The 19120-nt window shown below is 50.2% G+C and overlaps 1 protein-coding gene across 6 annotated transcripts in view; it reads right to left on the reverse strand.

Annotated features, from left to right (window-relative positions):
- Positions 1 to 17951, reverse strand: part of PCDH17 (protocadherin 17) — a 309624-nt gene extending 291673 nt beyond the window's left edge. The window contains exon 1 of one of the 6 annotated variants that reach the window (XM_069640732.1): positions 13217 to 17947. In XM_069640732.1, coding sequence (XP_069496833.1) covers positions 13217 to 15844 — 2628 coding nt within the window. In that variant the 5' untranslated portion in view covers positions 15845 to 17947. Of the gene's footprint in view, positions 1 to 13216 lie in introns of all 6 variants that reach the window. The other 5 variants (XM_069640731.1, XM_069640733.1, XM_069640734.1 and 2 more) reach the window with 5 other exon arrangements.
- Between the last annotated feature and the right edge of the window lie 1169 nt (positions 17952 to 19120).

Here is a 19120-nt window from a genome sequence, read left to right on the forward strand (position 1 = left end):
AAAGCACTTTGGGTGTGACATCAACAGGGCAAAGTCACCTCCATCCAGGAATAGGGAATGGTACCCTAGAGGAGGCTAGCTCTAGACCCATCAGCTGGGGACTTGAGTCCTTTAAAGAAGGGGTACCACACCCATTTGACAGAACACCTTCAGTTCCTCAAGGAAACTTTGAGGCGAAAGAAATGTTCTGAAGACTCTCACTGGGACATCCTTTGGTGGCAGTTGCACTGTCCAATGTCCTCTGCCAGAGGTGAAGATGATGCCATCTAAGACAGAAGTACAATCTACCCCCTACGGAGCATCCTGTCCTCGAGTCCATGTTCTCTTGTACCGAAATGGCCGCTCCATTTTCCCTGCATCCTGAACAATAAGGAATGAGCTGGTGCTGGTGTCTGTGTTGTTCCATCCAGCCACACTATTGCACGGTTCTTTATAAGCTTGACATGTAATTGTGTCCTTGCAAAGCACGTTCCTTGCCAGGCTGGAAGCGTCTGCTCAAATGCAGGAACCCAAACCAGACCTCTGGAGGGTCACTTGCCAATTCTAACCAGAGGTCACAACCACGTCAACTGCTGTCTCAATGTCAGCACTTCGACGCATCCTTGCTCACCACTCCACGACTGTCGCCCACCAACTAGAACCAGTGAAATTGCACTCGCTGACAACTTCCAGCTACAAAAATCCCAACTCAGTGTGGGTATTGAACCTGTGTCACAATGGCGATGAGTTAGTTAGTTGTTAGTTTCCTTTATCTTAAGGTGTTCTCTGATCTTGAGATCATTTGAAACAGTCCAGTTGTTTGTCTTTAAAGAAACCCAAAATAAGTTCAAATGCCCAAAGTTGTGGTATATATTTGTGATTTTTAATAGCACATATTAGCCGACATGTGTTTTGACCCAACCATGGTCTTTTGCAAGACATAGTTGTGGGTGCAGGTAAGACAGATTTTAGTAATGGTGCTTTGGTATAGAGCATCTGATTGGGGTAGCCTGTAAGGCCCGGGGGGCCTCTGCAGTCAATTAAGCGTTCTCTGCACTGATTTTTAACAGTACCATACCAATGCTGCCCCAGTTAACTAGGTTGCCAACTTGGTCTCTAAAATGCTCCCTGAAAATGGTGATGTCAGTGTCCACAGCGTGAGGCTAGTTTAGAGTTAGATAAAGAGATTTGCTGGTCTGCAAACTGCCCCGTGGAAATGGAGGTCCTTGTCTCAACAAGACCATGCTTGTGGTGCACAATGAATGCACGTTATTGCACTGGTATATATTTGCACCCAGAAAAAGGTTGTCAGTCACAACAATGCCATTTAAGTGTGGTCCAAGTTGAATGCAACATCAAACTGATGGCCACACTGCTACCAACACATCACTGGATGAATCTGAGTAATACCACAGTGGTGGTGACCCAGATAAGTATATTGTCATCTTGACATCTAACTTGCACCTGGATATCGCAATTGCAGCCTCAGAACGCCTATGCGGGTGGTGCCATGTTTAAACACACAGTCGAGCTGTGATCTACATTCACCAGAGAAAATTGCGATGTTGGTGTATAAATTGACATGCTAGTGGTTTTCCATTATCATGCTTGCTTCTACATTGTCCCCACAAGTGTGTGTGTCGGTCCCAAATAGGGCTGCCATACTGCCCCTTGTAAACACATAATGCATGCCATGCTTGTTTCTCAAAGGACCCCAAGAAATGTGTAATGTCAGTATCTTAACAGCATTACTAGTCTTGTTCCAATTATGCACATTGACTCCACAAAATAGTGTGCCTGTCTCAATAATGGCATGCCAGATTTGTTCTAGTCAAACACATATCACATTGCCATGCTTATTTATAATATAACCCCAGAGGCCCTGAAGCTCGAGTCGCCGACACACAGAAATCCCTGTTATGTGATGGCTGGCACCTGACAGTCGGTTACTCGCATTCCACAAGCCAAGACACACACACACACAAAATGCATATTTCACTTACATTGCCAGACTGTTCCTGCTCATCAGCATAGCAGCTACAATTTTGGCCCCGGCGCCTGGTGGTGCACACAGGAAATAGGAAAAGGGGAGAGAGATTGTCAATTACTCCTCTCCCTGATCCTGATCCTGCCTCCTCCATATGTCATAGAAGTGACGTGCTGGGCATGCACCGATACTGCACATGCCGGTGTTGCCAAGTGCATTACACATATAAGGGCCGAATCATGGAATGTTTTGCACGGTTCAAAGTGACTTTGTACTGCTGAAAAGTGACTTTGCACTGCCAACACAAACCCTGATTCATGGAACTGTGCAAAGTGCTTTTTTGCAGGGCAAAGTCAGTTGCACTGCAAAAAGGGGGAGATGGAGTTTCAGGAAAGCTCTTTCTGAGTGTTAGCACGACCACCCCCATCTTCCCGTGATTAAGATGAAGCGACCTAGAATCCAACCAGGCTATGTAATTTAGGGTTCATAAATCGACAGTCAGTTTTCAGTTTCGTTACAACTCCTATACAATGGTAAAGAGAAGCAGTATGCTTTAACTTCAAACTTATAGTTCCGGAATGGTGAATATGGTTGTAAAAATTAGAGGAACTCCGATCCGACCGTTCCCACCAACTTGAATCCATGTCCCAGAGCAACAATTAAGGTGTATAAGGGAGTATTTTGTGAATCAAATTGAATTTCCTTTAACTTTATAAAGATGGATTTCTTTGTGGATATTGTTTTCAGGTGTACGTTTATTCAGGGCATAAGAGCAATTTACCCATGGCATAAATTATGGCAACGACAGAATTATTTGAAAATGTGCCTCAATGTGTGGGCTGGCAAAACTTAGAGGGCCTGATTTACAAAGCGTTTTGCAATGGAATTTTTCCATGGAAAATAATTAGTAAATTAGGGCAAGGCCAGCTTTGATTGACATTGAACATGCAGACACACTTAATGGAAATACTGAGAAAGACATATCTACAGATCTAGAGCACCACCCAATCTCCTGTCATCTGCCACAGTCTGATATTTTGTTTTACTTGTTCATTTGGTACATGCAACTTATTCTGAGTTTAGTGTGTTACCCATGGGTACATGACCTTCCCTGAAATATGTATTTATTTATTTTATGTATTTATATATAGGAGGAACAATGCTCTTGTGATCACAAATAAACATACAATAGATGTAAAATTGATTTGACTGGAAGTGGTGAGCTTCTTACAATGGGAGAGTTTGAGGGACATTCTAACCAGGTTGTGGAGACAATTAAATATAACAGTCACCGGGGACAATACATAAGTGGGCAAACATAGATTAAGGACAACAACAGATATTTTGAAGTGCAGGCAGGCGGTACAGCCCGCTGTGCTTGGGATGTGACCATGATGGGCGAGGGACAAATGGGTGCGTTAGGGTATATGCAAATGTTGGTGCGCTTGGTCTGTAAGTCTTATGGGTTGACTAGCTGCGTCTCCAGCACTGGGAGGTATTACCCTAAACCTCTCACGGTAAGAGATAGCTAATTGTTTGTGCTGGTGAGTTGCGCAGTGCCCGGGATCAATCCCCATGAACTACAAGAAGAACTCCTAAGGACAAATTTCCTGATATAAAAGGATACTCTCTAGATATTAGGGGCCAGTACAGAATAAGACAGCAATTGAGTATCTTAAGGAAGGCATTCATTTGAAGACTAATGACAATATAGGATCTTAGAGACCAGGTGGCACACTGAATGGGAAATTACACCCAAATACAATAACCTTGAAAATGACCCAGTGTTGGCTGTCATAAGAGAATACATCTGGAGCAGAACCAATTTTGACTTTGCAAATCTATGTACTGTACAAAAAGATTTCCGAGACATATAGAGTGAATTGTCAAACATTACTGATTGGCACAGCGCGACTCAGCAGCACAAACAATTAGCCATGATGGGTGAGGTGCTGGAGTGGAGGCAGAGTAGTGAGGGACAGTGGTAGATTGGAGGAGAGGGAAACATTTTAGCTAGCAGGGAGGTGAGAGGTACGTTAAGAGGGTAACTCAGAGGGTAGGAGGTAGGCTTTTAGTTTGGTTTTGAATAAATCCTTGTGTATTGTTTCTCGGATGTCTGGTGGAAGGAAATTCCATGCAAGTGGAGCAAGAAGAGAGAACGAGCAGAAGCAGGAGGAAGCACTTGGTGGGTGAGGAGCCACAAGGGTAGTTGAATATTCAGAGCTGAGATTATGAGAAGGCTTGTAGAAGAGGATAGATATAGTGTGTTGCTTTACCGCGGATAGATTTGTGAACCAAGAGAGAAAATATTAAACTGGCCCTGTTTTGCACCGTCAGCCATTCAGCCTGGGGACGGTATGCGGAAGTAGGTGTGAAGTGAGGGAATTCAAAGAGAGTCCTGGTATCAAAGTTAATTATCTTGTCTAGAGGACAGAAAGCATAGTTGGGGAGAACAATGAGGATACTGTCACAGTAGTCCAGTTTAGAGAAGACAAGAGTGGTTAAGAGATGCTTGGCTGTGTTGAAAGGGAGGAGGTGACTGATGTTCCTAACATTTAGGAGGTTGAGGCGAGCTGCTGTTACTGAGGATACTTTTAGCTCCATGTGAGGGAACCACCCTTCCAGCAGCAGCACTAAGAAAATCAAAAAGCAAAATGTGCATATTTGATATTTGCCTACTCAACTGCAAACCAAATCACCATGGGCATATTACCAATGAATTCATGTTTGAAACTGGGTCTCTTTTTAGAAAAAAGGTTGTTTTAAAATGTGCCCCAAGTGAAATGAGACTTACCACCTGCTCAATTAAAATGGGGCTGAGCTATATTTTTGGGGGTTGAAGATGGCACTACATGGCACCTGTGCAGTTTTCTCTCGAGGCAGCCTATGTGAATATCCTTATTCTAGCCCAGCCCCGGCCAACCTGTCTGGGGTGAGTTTAAGCTTCAAGAACGGGAACACGCTTTCTTTTCTCGCTAATTTTTTTATCCTAACACATGAACTTTGTGAACCATCCTCAAGTGCTTGAATTCAGTTTGCAATAATCAGTAGATGGGTTGCCGATCTGTAAAACAACCTAGCAGCAGCAGGAGCACAGCTGCTTGCATGCATGTTCCGTCACGCGCCCCTCTTCTTAATGATAGGGTTTATGATATGTACAATGTAATGCACCGCCCCCCCCCCCCAGCCCCATTCCATGGTAATATGACATAACAAGTGCATGTCCGACCGTTACTTTGAAACGACCTACCATGCAGTGCATTAATCAAACAAAATAGCAAAATATGATGATGAGGCATGTGCATATAATGAGATACATCTGGTTTGCATGTGTGGGTGTGCAGAGTGCTGTCATGCCACAGTGGGAGGCGCTTTAACTTCAAATGTGCAGGAGCCGGAGTTCTACCAAAGCAAACGTCTTACTTCACTAGGACTTTGCAGACCAGCACAAGAGTGCCTAGAGGAAAGCTGCACCCCGTGTACTATATTATTGTTAAAGCGGAGGAGATTGTTGAGTGGTGCTCTTTCCCACTACTCACAGCGAGACCAACGCAAGCCTAACCACATTCCCACCTCTATGCATGTGCTTCCCCATTAAACATTCCATTTAAAATTGAGGCGTCTGCACTCTTTTAAAATACGTGTACACTCGGTGGTTCTCTAACACGAACGGTGTCCCGAACACAAAACGCAATTAAATGAGTGAGGAATCGGTGACATTTTCAAGCAAATTGATCAATGCCATTTTCCTATCCATGCCAGATATATACTGTAAAAAGGACTAGGCCTCGCCTGGCAAAATGCAGCGACGTGATCACAGGCCTCCATTTCAAGCAACTCCATTGGCAGAAAGGGTCCTCAACTCCCACCTTAAAAGCGCAATATTTAAACAAAATGACTAAACGTGGAAATATGATGCAGCAAACCCCGAACAAATGTGAGAAATTTTAAAATTAGTGAATATCATGGAAAAAGAAAAACATTTGGTGAATCATCGCCACCGGTCTCCATGCCAACCACAGCAAACAACCCTGGCAATTACAATTTCAAGCACACATAATTCTAGCACTGCAGGCACACAGCCAGCCCTTTTGCAGATCCGGGCTCAATGGCGAAGAAAGAAACGTCCTTTCCATTTCTGCCTTTTGCATGTGCACATCTGGGTATTCCTAGCTTATTATAGAGAAATGTACATATATATTAAGAGGGATGCAGGCAACTCATTGGCATGTGCAATGTGACTTAAAAAAGCATGACAAATGAATGTGTTCTCGAATTATGCCCATTGTCTGCCCATACAGCAATGCCCAATGAATGGTCTGGCAAGGCCTTTGAAAGACACAGCCTGGTTTGATATGTGCATTGCAGTGATCCAATAGACCCGGATTGTGAAATCCATTCCTTTCCAATGCATCGTGTGTGTGTGTCGGTGGGTCTGCATTCAATGTGGTCGGTTTGTGAAGGGTGCACCTGTCCACAGTTCATCTCTCGGGGTTATGCCCACACTTCAACGCCATGATCATTCCCTGTGTGCATCGACTAGTCATTGCACAGGCACTCTGCCCTCGTTGCTACGGTTGTGTCACGTAAATGATACCTGTCATCGGAGGGCACATTTCCTTTTTAGGGCATCTTGCGGCTCACAACAAGTTGTGTAGTTGCCAGGGATGCATGGCTTCCACAGTGGCATGGAGGATGCTCCGTTATCGCCCGAAATGGCGAGAAAGCTTCCATTTCTCCGGGCGTCATTAGGAGAAAGGGACTTGGTTTCCATTATGTCTGTGGTCTTATCAGAAGCCCGGAGGGAAGGAGCTCATAGCCTGCCACTGTTATTATGCAAACAACATCATCACCCTGCATAAATTGGCTTCCGAGGGCTAGTGCCAGGCTCTTTTAGTCCCCACGACTACATATTTAAATCAACTTGTAGTGCGTGCCTGCATGCGTGTGCGTGTACACCAGCGCTCCAATGCACAGGGGCTCCCGGGCACTGACCCACACATGGCATGCAAAATTGCGCGTCTCCTTTCACGTCTCATTGACCTGCTGCTATGCCGGTGTGCAACTGACTTGCACAGAAACGTGCGACATGCAGGGACATCAAAGGAGGCCCTTTGTTGCAGGAGGGAGGAGAGGGCACGTGGAGCTGCAGCAGATTAGCTGTGCAATCGGAAATCAACTCTCCAGGCAAGTCAAATAACAGGTGATTGGCAAACAATGTGGATGGTATGCCCTTTGGGTGCCACCCTTGTGTTCACTTGGGGCAAAACATGATCCAAAATGTAGTCAAAAAAAGAGAAAGAATGCGGGTTGCCGGGAGAAAGGCTGAGCAGAGCATAGATTGCAAACAGTAATAGAAACAACATGAATGTATGAAAGCTCTGGGAATGAGCGTGCGAAAGATTGGCACTGGATCGTGGTGTTTTATGTATTGGGGGAGGGATCCCTTGGTTCCTTGCTATATAATCAGGGGTTTGTGGACGTTTTCTGAACCCTCAATGGAGACAGTGTTTTGTCAATGAAAAAACCTAGATTCCTCACATGCTCTACGGGCCTTCACCCTGAGCCGTCTACTGCACTTTGCTGCCTCTTCTTGTTGTGCAAAAAATACATCTGCTGCATGTTTTTTGATTGGCTCACAAATAACCTCACCCACAGATCATCATTGAGGGGCTGGTCTCCTTCACAGCCAGCTATTAGGACTGCAATCCCGCACACAGTCCTGTATCAGGGCCATCAGATTGCAGGGTCGCATATTCGGGTTTCAGGAATGAAAATGCACAGAATAGTATTCGGTAAATTAGTGTGAGTTGGTAGGGTCAGTGTGTAGCCACACTTTGCTATCTAGAAAGCAAGGCAGCCACGCTATGTCATTAGATTCAGTGTAAAGATATGAACACTCAATTGACAGAGGACAATTTAGCCCCTTAAGCGGCTCCTGTTCCCATCTTCCATCTTGATTGGTGTTGAGAAGACGGAGGGTGGGTCTGAGGGGGGCACAGTGCACCCTAGCTTTGATTTGGGGATGAAGCAGTTGATGTCAAAGTCTGATCACGAGCTAACAAACCTTTTATAATGGCAAAATCCCATTGGAAAACGCTCTGTGAATCAGTCTCTGTGTGTTCATTATATCCACACCCATGTCAACAGAAAGACACAGCATGCTCCCTAAAGTGCAGTTAGCACCATAGATTGCAGCATTCAACATCCACAGAAAGGAAGACTCCTTCCAGCACATGGAGACCTGCCTGCCAGTCTCCTGGGCAGAAAGCTGGCCTTTTGTAAACGCTTCAGAGAGTTTGAGGGAAGAAATCAGAATACGGATGACTGATGGTAAATGAAGGTGCTAGCCGTGATGCGAAGGGGTATACATTATACTTTATTTTTTCAGGGATTTGTGGAGTCTGTCTGTACATGATACTGTGTGTGTGGGAGGGAGGGAGGAGGTGTCGAATTGTGGTGATGGGCAACAGGCTATAAAATCAGAACCAGGAACATGCTGTAAATTCAGGGCTTTGCCCCCCTTTCCAGTGCTATATACCCAGAGGATGTGTAATTTCTTAAATGCCCGGGAGGTGTCAGTGGCTAGAATCTAAATCGTGGGGTTTCCATCGGGTTTAGGAAGACCAGGTAGGTGCAATCCGTGTCAACACGATATGCTTTAATTCTGGACATTTTACGGAGATTCAGACATGAAATGTGAATCGCAGATACTCCCTTGAATTGACCGAGACTGAGAGCTTGTACCATTTTTTAGATTTGGTAACACTGAATCAATGTCATGGCAGTGTCATCTGTCATCAGAAATATGGAGATTTGTGGATCATTGGGGAGGATCTCTCAAAAACAGTGAGGGTTGTTTTTCCTATTCCAACTGGCCAGCCGCAATCATATCCATGTAAGAGATCGGAACACTATTCTGAGGGCCGGGTGATACCAGAAGCCAGGATCTTCGGCTGCAAGGTTTCTTTTAATATGCCTGACCAACACAAACAGCAACTGACTAACTTCAGTTGTAAGAGATACAAGGTGGCTTGGGTTGATAGGCGCAGGAACGTGTTTTCCTGCAGGGGTGCCATATGACCAAAAGCAAACCCAATGGGCTCAAATCTGGGGTTACTAAAAGAATGCTGTGCTCTGGTTGGTCTTTCTGCAGCAACGTTAATTCATGTTCCACGTGCCAAGTGCCAAAGGCTCCTCTTGAAATCAACAAGTCACTTTTTTGCTCAGACCAGCTTTCTAATTGTTTTAGAAAAAATCCCATCTGATTAGAATGTCCTTTTAGGACAGGGCTCTGCAACCTTTGGCTCTACAGATGTTTAGACAATGGGTCACGTCTGCCCCAACTAGCACTGCCAAAGGTGAAGGGGTCATGGAAATCTTAGTTAAAAACATCTGAAGAGCCTCAATGGGGGGAATCTAGAAGGCTCTTTATGGAGGCATGTCTTCAGATCGTCCTTTGGGTATATGGGGTTGCGGGGCGCTCCTAGGAAATGGGAAAATGTCACAGGCAGTGTAGCCGTTCACCTCCTAATAATTGCAACACTTACAGCTATCATACCATCTACAGGCCAACACATGTCTATAAATATACACATTCCCTTTTTATAATGCCATAAAAGCATAACGACGCATAACAGAATTAACTTCAAGAAGTGTCTATCATATGAGATTTCCCAGCCTTTTGGAGCTCAGGGTGTTTAAAAGTGGCCACATAGCCGATAATAACACACATGTGTGTACTTTGGGATACACTATTTATATGCACAGCTTATTTCTTGTAATGGTTTTTGAAATATTATAGATACAACTAGAAAGGAGGAATCTAACGGGACGCAGAATTCTTTAAACAACAAGCGGACGTGATGAACTTGTCAACTGACATGCCAGGGTTGGCGCGATGAAGATGTTGGTTATTTTGTAACATATATATAGTTCTATTATCCAAGTATTGTAAATGTTGTGATTTAGTGGTGCACTTACTGGCAATCAAGAAAGTAAGACTTTGTATGCACACATTCCTGGAGTACAGCTGTTTGGTTGTTATTTACTGATCGGCAGACTAGCTTCATCGCTCTTGGAAAAACGTGCTATGGTGTAGAAGTGAAATTACGAGTGATGGTTACCTATACAATAGAGAAGTGATGATGGGGTCAAATGCAGCCATCCTCTTGATCTTCAGACAAGAGAAAATACAACCCAAGACACTGAAGATGTGGCACACCCTTCATAGCGGTACACAAGTTGTGTGTGTGTGTGTGTGTGTGTGTGTGTGTGTGTGTATCAGCCAATCCTTAAAGGAGCTAAACAGCTTACATTGGGAGCAATAGGCTTGCTAACAGCAGGTCTTGTTCTTGTTGCGTTGTCTTCCTACATCACACACATGCATTGTCACTCGGCTGTGCTTTGTACCACCATAGTAACACATCCATATTGTGGCGCTGAATACCTGTAAATGGGAGAGTCTAGACCACATCAAAAACATCACCTCACTGAGCGGATGGAGATGATACCAGAAAATGTCTGCCGTGCCCATGAAGAGTCATGGCATGGAGCAAGGGAAAGCTGGAGAGCAGAAGACACTGCACAAGGAAGGTATGCCTGCGTATCATTGTGCAAAGACTGATCCAGCAGCCGAGGAGAACAGCCTGCATGGTTAATCTCTGTGCTGGGCGCCGGCTGAAGCAGACGGCTCAGAGAACTATGGGAAGAGAGGTTTGCCGTCCAACCGCACCCTGCTGGCATGAATTCACTTGCAGCTTTGGAGCCTGACTCCCAGAGCCTATTTCCAATGGGATTGTGCCATTATAAAACACGTTTGTGAATCCAGCCCTGGGTCTCCAAATGAAGCCAGGCCAAGGTGTTTCATGGGCACCTGTGCATGTTTACGTTTATACGCCCTGGAAACATATTTATGTATATTTCTTTATACATTAAAGCGCAGTTGTGCAACCTGGTTTGAGCAAAGACCACAGAGGTATGATTGAGCCCAGATTTTATGAAGGAAGAAGGTCTGGCCAGAAAGCAGGTGTTTCAGACTCTATGAAACAAGACTGTTCAATACGGTTCCCGCCCCATCCATCCAGGTGGTAATATGTGTTCAATTGTGTTTGCCTTTGAATGGGAGTTGAATTTGACAGCTGGGCTGTGGCAGGTGTGTAACATTGCTGATAATTGAACAAGTAGGGTGGGCTGGTGATACCTTAGAAGAGTGGTGTTCAATCTGTGAAGCTGACCCCCCCCCCTAGCCCCCTAGAGGGCATGAAGCATGTAAGGGGCGTGTGGCCGAGGATCTTTAACATTGGATCATAGAGCCCTTTTTAATGGACATTATAAGCATTTCATTGAAAATATAAACACTTGTAGATGTAACAATAGTTTTACCCAAGGGCTGCCTTAGAGACAAAAACGACGTTATTTAAAGTGACATAAAAAGTTACCCATTAAGCTAGTGCCTGTTTTGGTTCCCAAACATCATACCTTTTGTTTCTCATTTAAAAAAAAAAATCTGTTATGGGATGGGGTCACTATTGCCAAGAACGAACACCGCTAATTTGGAACAGAATAGCAGCTCATGGAATCCCATACTGCAGGGCCGTCATCGGCCAGTAAGAGGGCGTGGCAGGGCAGAAGCTTCCAGCCGCGACCACTGATTGGAGACGGCCTCGTCCAATCCGAGCTCCCCTCTCCTTGGGATCTGTGTACTCGGGTATAACCCTCAAGGACTGTGAACGGGGGAAAGCCTCAATCGTACATTGTGGACGTGGCTAAATGTCCCCAGATTGGCAGTGGTGTGGTTAAAAGACCAGTGGATGCGTACATCTCACATGGCTGTAAGTGGGGGACACTTCAATAACTGCTGGTGGCCCTTACCAACGGATCCTTACCAAACATCATGTTCTATAGAAAATAAAAGTAAATAAATAAACTGTCGGTGTGCTCAGGACATGATCAGTGGGGAGTGGAGTGCATGTGGCTGTATGCTATTGGGCAACGCACTACTGAACTCCCTGAACTCCATCGGCTAGAGTCATCTGTAGCATTGTGTGCGAGCTAGCTTGACACACATTGGCATCACCGACCGTCTGAAATTCGTATAATGCCAACCTGGTGTAAAGGCACATACAAGAGCAACACTATAACCGGATACCTCGGTGTTTAAGACAGTGTCAGCTCAGGTCCTTTTATAAAAAAAAAGGGGGCGATATCTTGGGTTGCAATCTAGATGAAGTGAGAACGCGTCCATTCTAAGCCTGAGCGAAGGTCTCCTTATTAAGATAGCAGAGATCTATGGGGTTCGGGGTATCCTGCATACAGAGTTGCACATGTGCCCATGTCTTGGGTGCAAGGGGCATTGCCAATGGTCCTGACTCGGCATGGCCTCGATCTTCTATCCAACCCCTTAAATATATCAGCACCTCCACCCATGCCTATATTCACGGCGGTAATATAAGTATATTAAAATGCTCCTTGGTGCACATTAAAATGCCTGCACATCCAATGCCGCGAAGGCCAGTCTGTGCACACAGTCGTGGCGACACAGCCAATAAGCAGCAGGGTTCTCCGGGTGTGGTGATGTCAAGTTTGAGGGTAAAACCAAGGCCTGTGTTTACAACGCCACTTTCACACCGTCGCCGTTATTTAATTTCAGTCGAATCGCCTGCCTGGCTCGGTTACACGGTGTAGTGTGTGCCGAGCGTGTACGTCCTGCAATATCAAGGGTGCCAAGTGAACTCAGCTGCAATCAATAAGACCACAGCACCGGCTAATTCTGCCACCACCCTCGCAAAGGCGAACATCAAATGTGTGAATACCACTGCGCCTCCCCTCCCCCCAACCCATATCGCATAGCACCTAATACGAAGTGGTTACTTCATTCCTGCTTTGGCGTGAATGCAATAGCCAGCGCAGGGATGTGGCGAGGGGGAGGTTCGGTGTGAATTAAGCGCGAAGCTGTCGGCTCCGAGGGTGGATTGTCAGAGCAAGCCGTGTGCTGCATAGGCATGCATGCGCGTGCCTGCTCATTTAGGCAGCCTGGCTGCTGTCAACGCGTGTGCCAGGGACAATTACTATATGGCTGTAACGCCGTGTGCGATTGATGTCCCTTGATGGGAGCAGGGAAAGCGTGAATCTGTGTTGGTGGTGTGGTTTGTGCACCTATGCAGGCACCAGACTCACGTTTCAGTGCCATGACACATGGGGGAGACAGACATGGTTAGAGCGCTTAGCAGTGCTGCCGCAGGCTCTTACCTGGATGACGGACATGCGGTTGGTGGAGGTCTCCGTCGGGTTGGTGGCGGGCCCCGTGAAGCTGGTGTGGCAGTGTCCCTGCGGCACGGTCAGGCTGTTGGAGCTGGGCTTCAGGTACATGACCTCGGAGCGCGGGGAGCTGAGCGGCAGCCGCGTCTGGTAGTCGAAGTACATGGGCGAGGTGGCCAGCGAGGGGCTGCTGACCACGTTCATGACGTTCATGGCGCTGCGCTCCTCGCCCTCGCTGGGCACCAGCATGATGTCGTTCTTGTTCAGTTTCTTCTTCTTGCCCTTGCCCAGCTGCGGGTGGCTGTACTCGGCGATGCGGCAGTTGTAGGTGCGGATCTCCTTGTTCTCGCGCTTGCACTTGACGGCGATGGCGATCATGGCGGCCAGCAGGATGATGGAGATGGCGCTGAGGGTGACGATGAGGGGCAGCGACATGTCCCAGTGCTGCTGCTCGCCGTTCACCCGCGGCGTCCCCTTGGGCAGCGAGGGCCCGGCAGAGGCCTTGATGATCAGCTTGGCCACGGCCGAGAGGGTCGGCTTGCCGTGGTCCGTCACCTTGACCACCAGTTCCACCACAGGGGCCACTTCCTCCCAGTAGGGGTTCAAGGTGCGCAGCTCGCCGCTTGCCGGGTCCATCTCGAAGAGGTGCTCCTCGTTGCCCTCCACGATCTCGTAGGTGAGCCGCCCGCTCTCCCCCAGGTCCTTGTCCGTGGCCCGCACCGTGCCCACCGTGTAGCCTACCCCAACATTGCGGGGCACATCCAGCACGGCCGTGTCGTTGAGCAGGGGCGGCTGCACGATGACGGGCGCGTTGTCATTCACGTCCAGCACAATGACCCGCACTGTGGCGTTGCTCTCCAGGTGCGGGGAGCCCGAGTCTTTGGCCTGCACCCGGAATTCGAAGTACTTGGTCTGCTCGTAGTTGAAGGAGCGCAGTGCGTAGATTGCGCCATTGGTGGGGTTGACGGACACATAGGTGTAGATGGACACGTCGCCCAGGTTCGAGGGCAGAATGGAGTAAGACACGGTGCCGTTCAAGCCCTGGTCCGGGTCCGCGGCCATGACGGAGCCCAGGTACTCGCCCGGGATGTTGTTCTCGGGCACCTGCAGCGCGTAAGATGCGCGGTTGAAATGCGGAGCGTTGTCATTCTCGTCTAGGATGCGCACGCTGAAGGAGCGGCTGGTGTTCAGCGGGGGTGTGCCCAGATCCCGGGCCACGATGGTGACATTGTACTCTTCCTGGGCCTCTCGGTCCAGCTGCCGCTCCGTCACCACTGTGTAAAAGTTGTCATAGTTCTCCTCCAGGCGGAAGGGTGCGCCGCCCAGCACCCGGCACTGCAGCTGCCCGTTCTTGCCCGAGTCCCGGTCGGTGACCCTCACCAGAGCAATGACGGTGCCCGGGGGCGCAGCCTCGCTCAGAGCGCCCTGGCGCACAGACACGAAGCCGATGGCGGGCGCGTTGTCATTGCGGTCACCCACCCTGACAGTCACCTTGCAGTGCGCGGGCACCGGGTTGGGGCCCTGGTCCCGCGCCTGCACGTCAATCTCGAGCAGCCCGCTCTCCTCGTAGTCCAGCGCGCCCCGCAGCGTGATGAGCCCCGAGTGGGGGTCCACGGAGAAGAGCTCCCGCACCCGCTCGGGCGTCGAGCCGCTGAAGGAGTACACCACCTCGCCGTTGGCCCCGTCGTCGGCGTCCGTGGCGTTCAGGTCGATGACTGCGCGGCCCACGGGCGTGTCCTCGGGGATGTCCACGGTGTACGAGGTGGCCCCGAAGACGGGGCTGTTGTCGTTGGAGTCGGTGACCCGCACGTTGATGAGCAGCGAGGCGGAGCGCGGGGGGTCCCCGCCGTCCTGGGCGCCGAGCAGGAGCGTGTGTCGCTCGTGCTCCTCCCGGTCCAGCGCCCGCTGCACCACCAGCTCCGGGAACTTGCTGCCGTCGCCGCGGGACTTGACTTCCAGCGAGAAGGCGCCGTGCTCGTTGTGGCTCAGCGTGTAGGTGCTCAGGCCGTTGTCCCCGGAGTCCGGGTCGTGGGCGCCGGTGAGCGGGAAGCGCGTGCCGGGGGCCGCGTTCTCCGAGATGTCCAGGTCCAGCTGCTCGGCCGGGAAGGCGGGGGCGTTGTCGTTCAGGTCCTGCACCTCCACCTTGACCATGCAGATCTCCCGCTCGTTGGCGAAGACCTCCAGCGAGAGCTGGCAGCGGGCGCTGCGCCGGCACAGCGCCTCGCGGTCTATGCGCTGCTTGGTGTAGAGCAGCCCGCTCTCGGGGTCCACGTCCAGCAGGTGGGGCGCCGAGTTCTCTAGCACCCGGAAACTCGACTTCCTCCCCCCGCCGCCGCCGACCACCGACGGGCCGGGTACCAGTCGAGCATCCTTGCCGATGTTTCCGATCACCGTGCCCGCCTCCCGCTCCTCGGACACGGAGTAGTTCAGGTTCTTCAGGGTCAGGGCGGGGGCCCACAGCAGCAGGGAGAGGAGGCAGATGGACAGGTACATCCCCGAAGCTCGGTGGCTATGGGGCTTGGAATCGGTGGTCGCTGCCCCCAACCGTGACCTCGATGCTGCTTTCCGTAGTCTCTGTTCTCCTCCTGTAATGTACCATGTGTCCGGGTTCCCTGGCATCAATGGGCACTCCTTCACATAAGATGGACCCCCCCTTCAACCCACTTGATTTGCTCCACCTTTCACAACAAAATCTTGTTCTGCACGTAATACTTCCTATGAATCCCCCGTTTCTATGTATTATTTATTTATTTATTCCTTAAGTATCTGCGCTTGCTCCTCCTTTTTTCATCTCGGACTTCCGCTTCTTTTCCCACCTTTTCCTATCGCCCCTTCTTCACCTAACCCCCTCCTTCCGTCGCCCTTCTCTCCCCAGTTAATACTCTCGCACCACCTCCCCTCTGCGATGTTCTGCGTCCTCCTCTCTCCGGAGCTCGCGGACCTGTTGATTTAAAGCCCCTGCAAGACAGATGGGCGGCCAACAAACCAGTGCAACCCCAGGCTGCCGGGCATCAGATGCGGTTCCAAGTCCAACGCAAACACAAATCGCCACAATCCATCATCCCAGTCGGCTGCTTCTTGGGAAATCCGAAATAAAAATCAGAAATGCTGTTTCACCCTGAGGCGCACGTTCACCTCTGCGGGGAGCAGGCTGCTGGCGGGCTCGGGGAACGGCGGGCAAGGGAGGCGTTGTCGGGAGGACAGGCGGCAGAATGGCTTATGGCAGTGGCATCGTCCATGATCCGGTGGGAGGGGGTTGGTGCAGGTCAAGGTCCGCGGACGTTCGTTCCAGTGGGTTGAGAGCGCTGTTGCTGCTTCTTCGCTGGGAGTGCTCGCTGCATTTACAGATCTAATCTTGCCTGACTGGCGGCGGAGAGCGGCATCTCCACGTCGCCGCCACGGGTAGGCTTCGTGGTTCTCGGGTGGAAGCGAATTAAAAAAAAGAAAAGGGAGGGAATAGTTACACCTTCCTGAAAACCTTCGTTTTCAATGACGTGACGAGGAAGTCCTGGGAAACATGTTTTATTCTCACAGGTGCACGGCAATGGTGAATTCCACTAGCAAGCCACACTACGGGTCAGTTCCATGACAGTTCGCTTTTTTTTGCAGTGGAGTTAAAAAACAAACGGCAATCCATGGGCGGCAGACAACAAGCAGTGGAGTAAGGCAAACACAAGGGGGTGTCCAATGTTGAAGGGGAGCAGCGACCGCAGTCAAAGGGGATGAGCGCAGCTTCCTTCCCGTTCAGCGAGCCCTTCCAGGGACGCTGCTCCTCAGCCCTCCTCGGCAGAGACAATCGGGTGGGGAGGAAAAAAAACACGGTGACAAATCGTTCAATCGAATCCAATCAATGGGTCCAAAAACAGCAATCAGTGGTCTGGTGTGTGATGCAGCTGCAGTCTCCGGCTATAAAGTCTCCCTGGGCATCTTGGGTAGGAGGAGCAACAGCCCGCGGCTCTGAGGGTGGGCGATCACCTCGAAGCGCGGGGGTGGCGGGGGCGCTGTGGTGAGGGGCTCCAGGGCCGCCAGCCAGAGAGACGGCGGAGATGGAGCGACTGAGTCGGGCGCACCGAGGCAAGTCCTCGCCGAGCCCGCTCCTCGCCTGCCGCCACACACACACACACAGGGGCTGCGGTGCTGCTTTCTAACGGTCTGCTAGCCACTTGACGGAGCAAACCCAATCCAGGATGCGAGAGGTGAGGGTGGCGATGGTACGACTCCACCGGCTGGCACCCCTCAGCCACATCCAGAGGAGGGAGGGGTGAAGACGTGACCTGCAGGCAGATTGGATCCTGGGTTCTTTGTAGATTGTCTCAAAGATATGTCCGTGTCATTCACACATATAGTCCACAAAAAATCTGCGCGCGGCAGTAGAGCTGTTTCCTTTACATCCAATGCTGTTTTTTTTTTTTTAAATTTAGATGAAGAACAGGAGTGGGTGAACTGCGGTTGCAGCTCCAAGTCGCTGGTATATGCTTGCCAGTTGTGAAGTCCAGATTTCAGAGCTTGGCGTGCGGTGCCTGCCGTCTGTGCTTGAGTGTGTGTGAGAGGGTCGGTGGAGCCGGTGGTTGCAGGACGCACGGCAATGCGGGGGCTGCTTCGGGGCGCGCAACAGTTGTGTGTCTGCAGCTGTGGTGCCCCGCTCCCCCGCAGCCCTCCTGCGCCTCTTGCCGACTGACTCGCCGCACCTCCGAGCCCCAGCTTAAACATTGATACTGCTGCCCGCCAGCCAATCCTCGCCCGGGGCTGGACCTGCCCCCGACCCGGCCTCCAATGGCTGCGACGGGGCGGGTCCGGCGGCGGCGGCGGGAGTGAGGGGCCGACGCTGCTCTGTGCGGGGTGAGCGGGGGACGCTGCACCTGCTGCTGCTGGCCCTGCCTTCTGCCACCGGACTAGGGGGAGGGGCCAGATTTTTGAAAAACACAGATTTCGAAAAATGCCCTGGAAACGGCGTCTGATGCGGGCGCAACCTGGATGGGCTCTAAACCAGCTGCTGCATTGCGTTCCGGGGGGGGGGGGCTTGGACCCCGATCCGGGCAACGTGCATCCCACTTTTGCAATAACGGCCCTGGGCATAGCCAGCTGTGGAGGGGTATGATGGCCCCTTTATACAGTGGTACCTGCAGACACACGGTTCTTAGATGCTCGATTGGAGGGCAATAGTTTGTGCTTGGTACACCTTTTGCACACAACTGTTCAATAAAGGCGTATAATTAATGTGTGGCTTTTTTCCGCTGTGTATCTAAGGCGTCCTCGTCACAGGATTGCATCCCCCCGCGCCAGCCCACCTGCACCCGCGCCCCATCATTTACCATCTCCCCCTCTACATTGTTCTCCCTTTCCGCACCCCAAGTCCCAACCCAATCTCTCATTTACACCGTTCTCCCCCTCGCCTGCCTTCTGAGCGTCCTGTTGCCCTCTCTGGCAGCGTGCCCACACCTACGCCTGTCTAGCTTAATCGCGTTTCCTTTGCCAGGTAACTTCTTCCCTTCCAGCGCACCCCTTTTTACTTGGTCCCCTTTACAAGTTACCCGTATGCCCTTGTTCCACATCCCTACCCCTACCCCCTTTCCTCATGCCATTTGCCCTTCACGCCATCACACTCATGATCTTGCTTGACCTCTCTCTTAATCTTTTCCAAGTTCCCCTCTCTCATATAGCCCACCCCCCACCTCGCCGTGTTACTTCCATCACCTAGTCACCTCTCCATGTTTCCTCTTGTGCACCCCCCACATTTTCTCCATGCCTATCGCCATCTTTTCTCCCCATTGCCCGCTTTCTGCCCCATCCCATCCAAGCCCCACTCCAGCTCCGACGCCCTGTTTCGCTCTGTCTTCTGTTTGCTTGACACCAGGCCGCCTTTCACCCTCATCCTCACTTCTCTTTGTGAATGGT

This window comes from Ambystoma mexicanum, chromosome 7q (genome assembly GCF_040938575.1).
Source record: "Ambystoma mexicanum isolate Mex_15411 chromosome 7q, UKY_AmexF1_1, whole genome shotgun sequence".
Lineage (NCBI taxonomy): Eukaryota > Metazoa > Chordata > Amphibia > Caudata > Ambystomatidae > Ambystoma > Ambystoma mexicanum.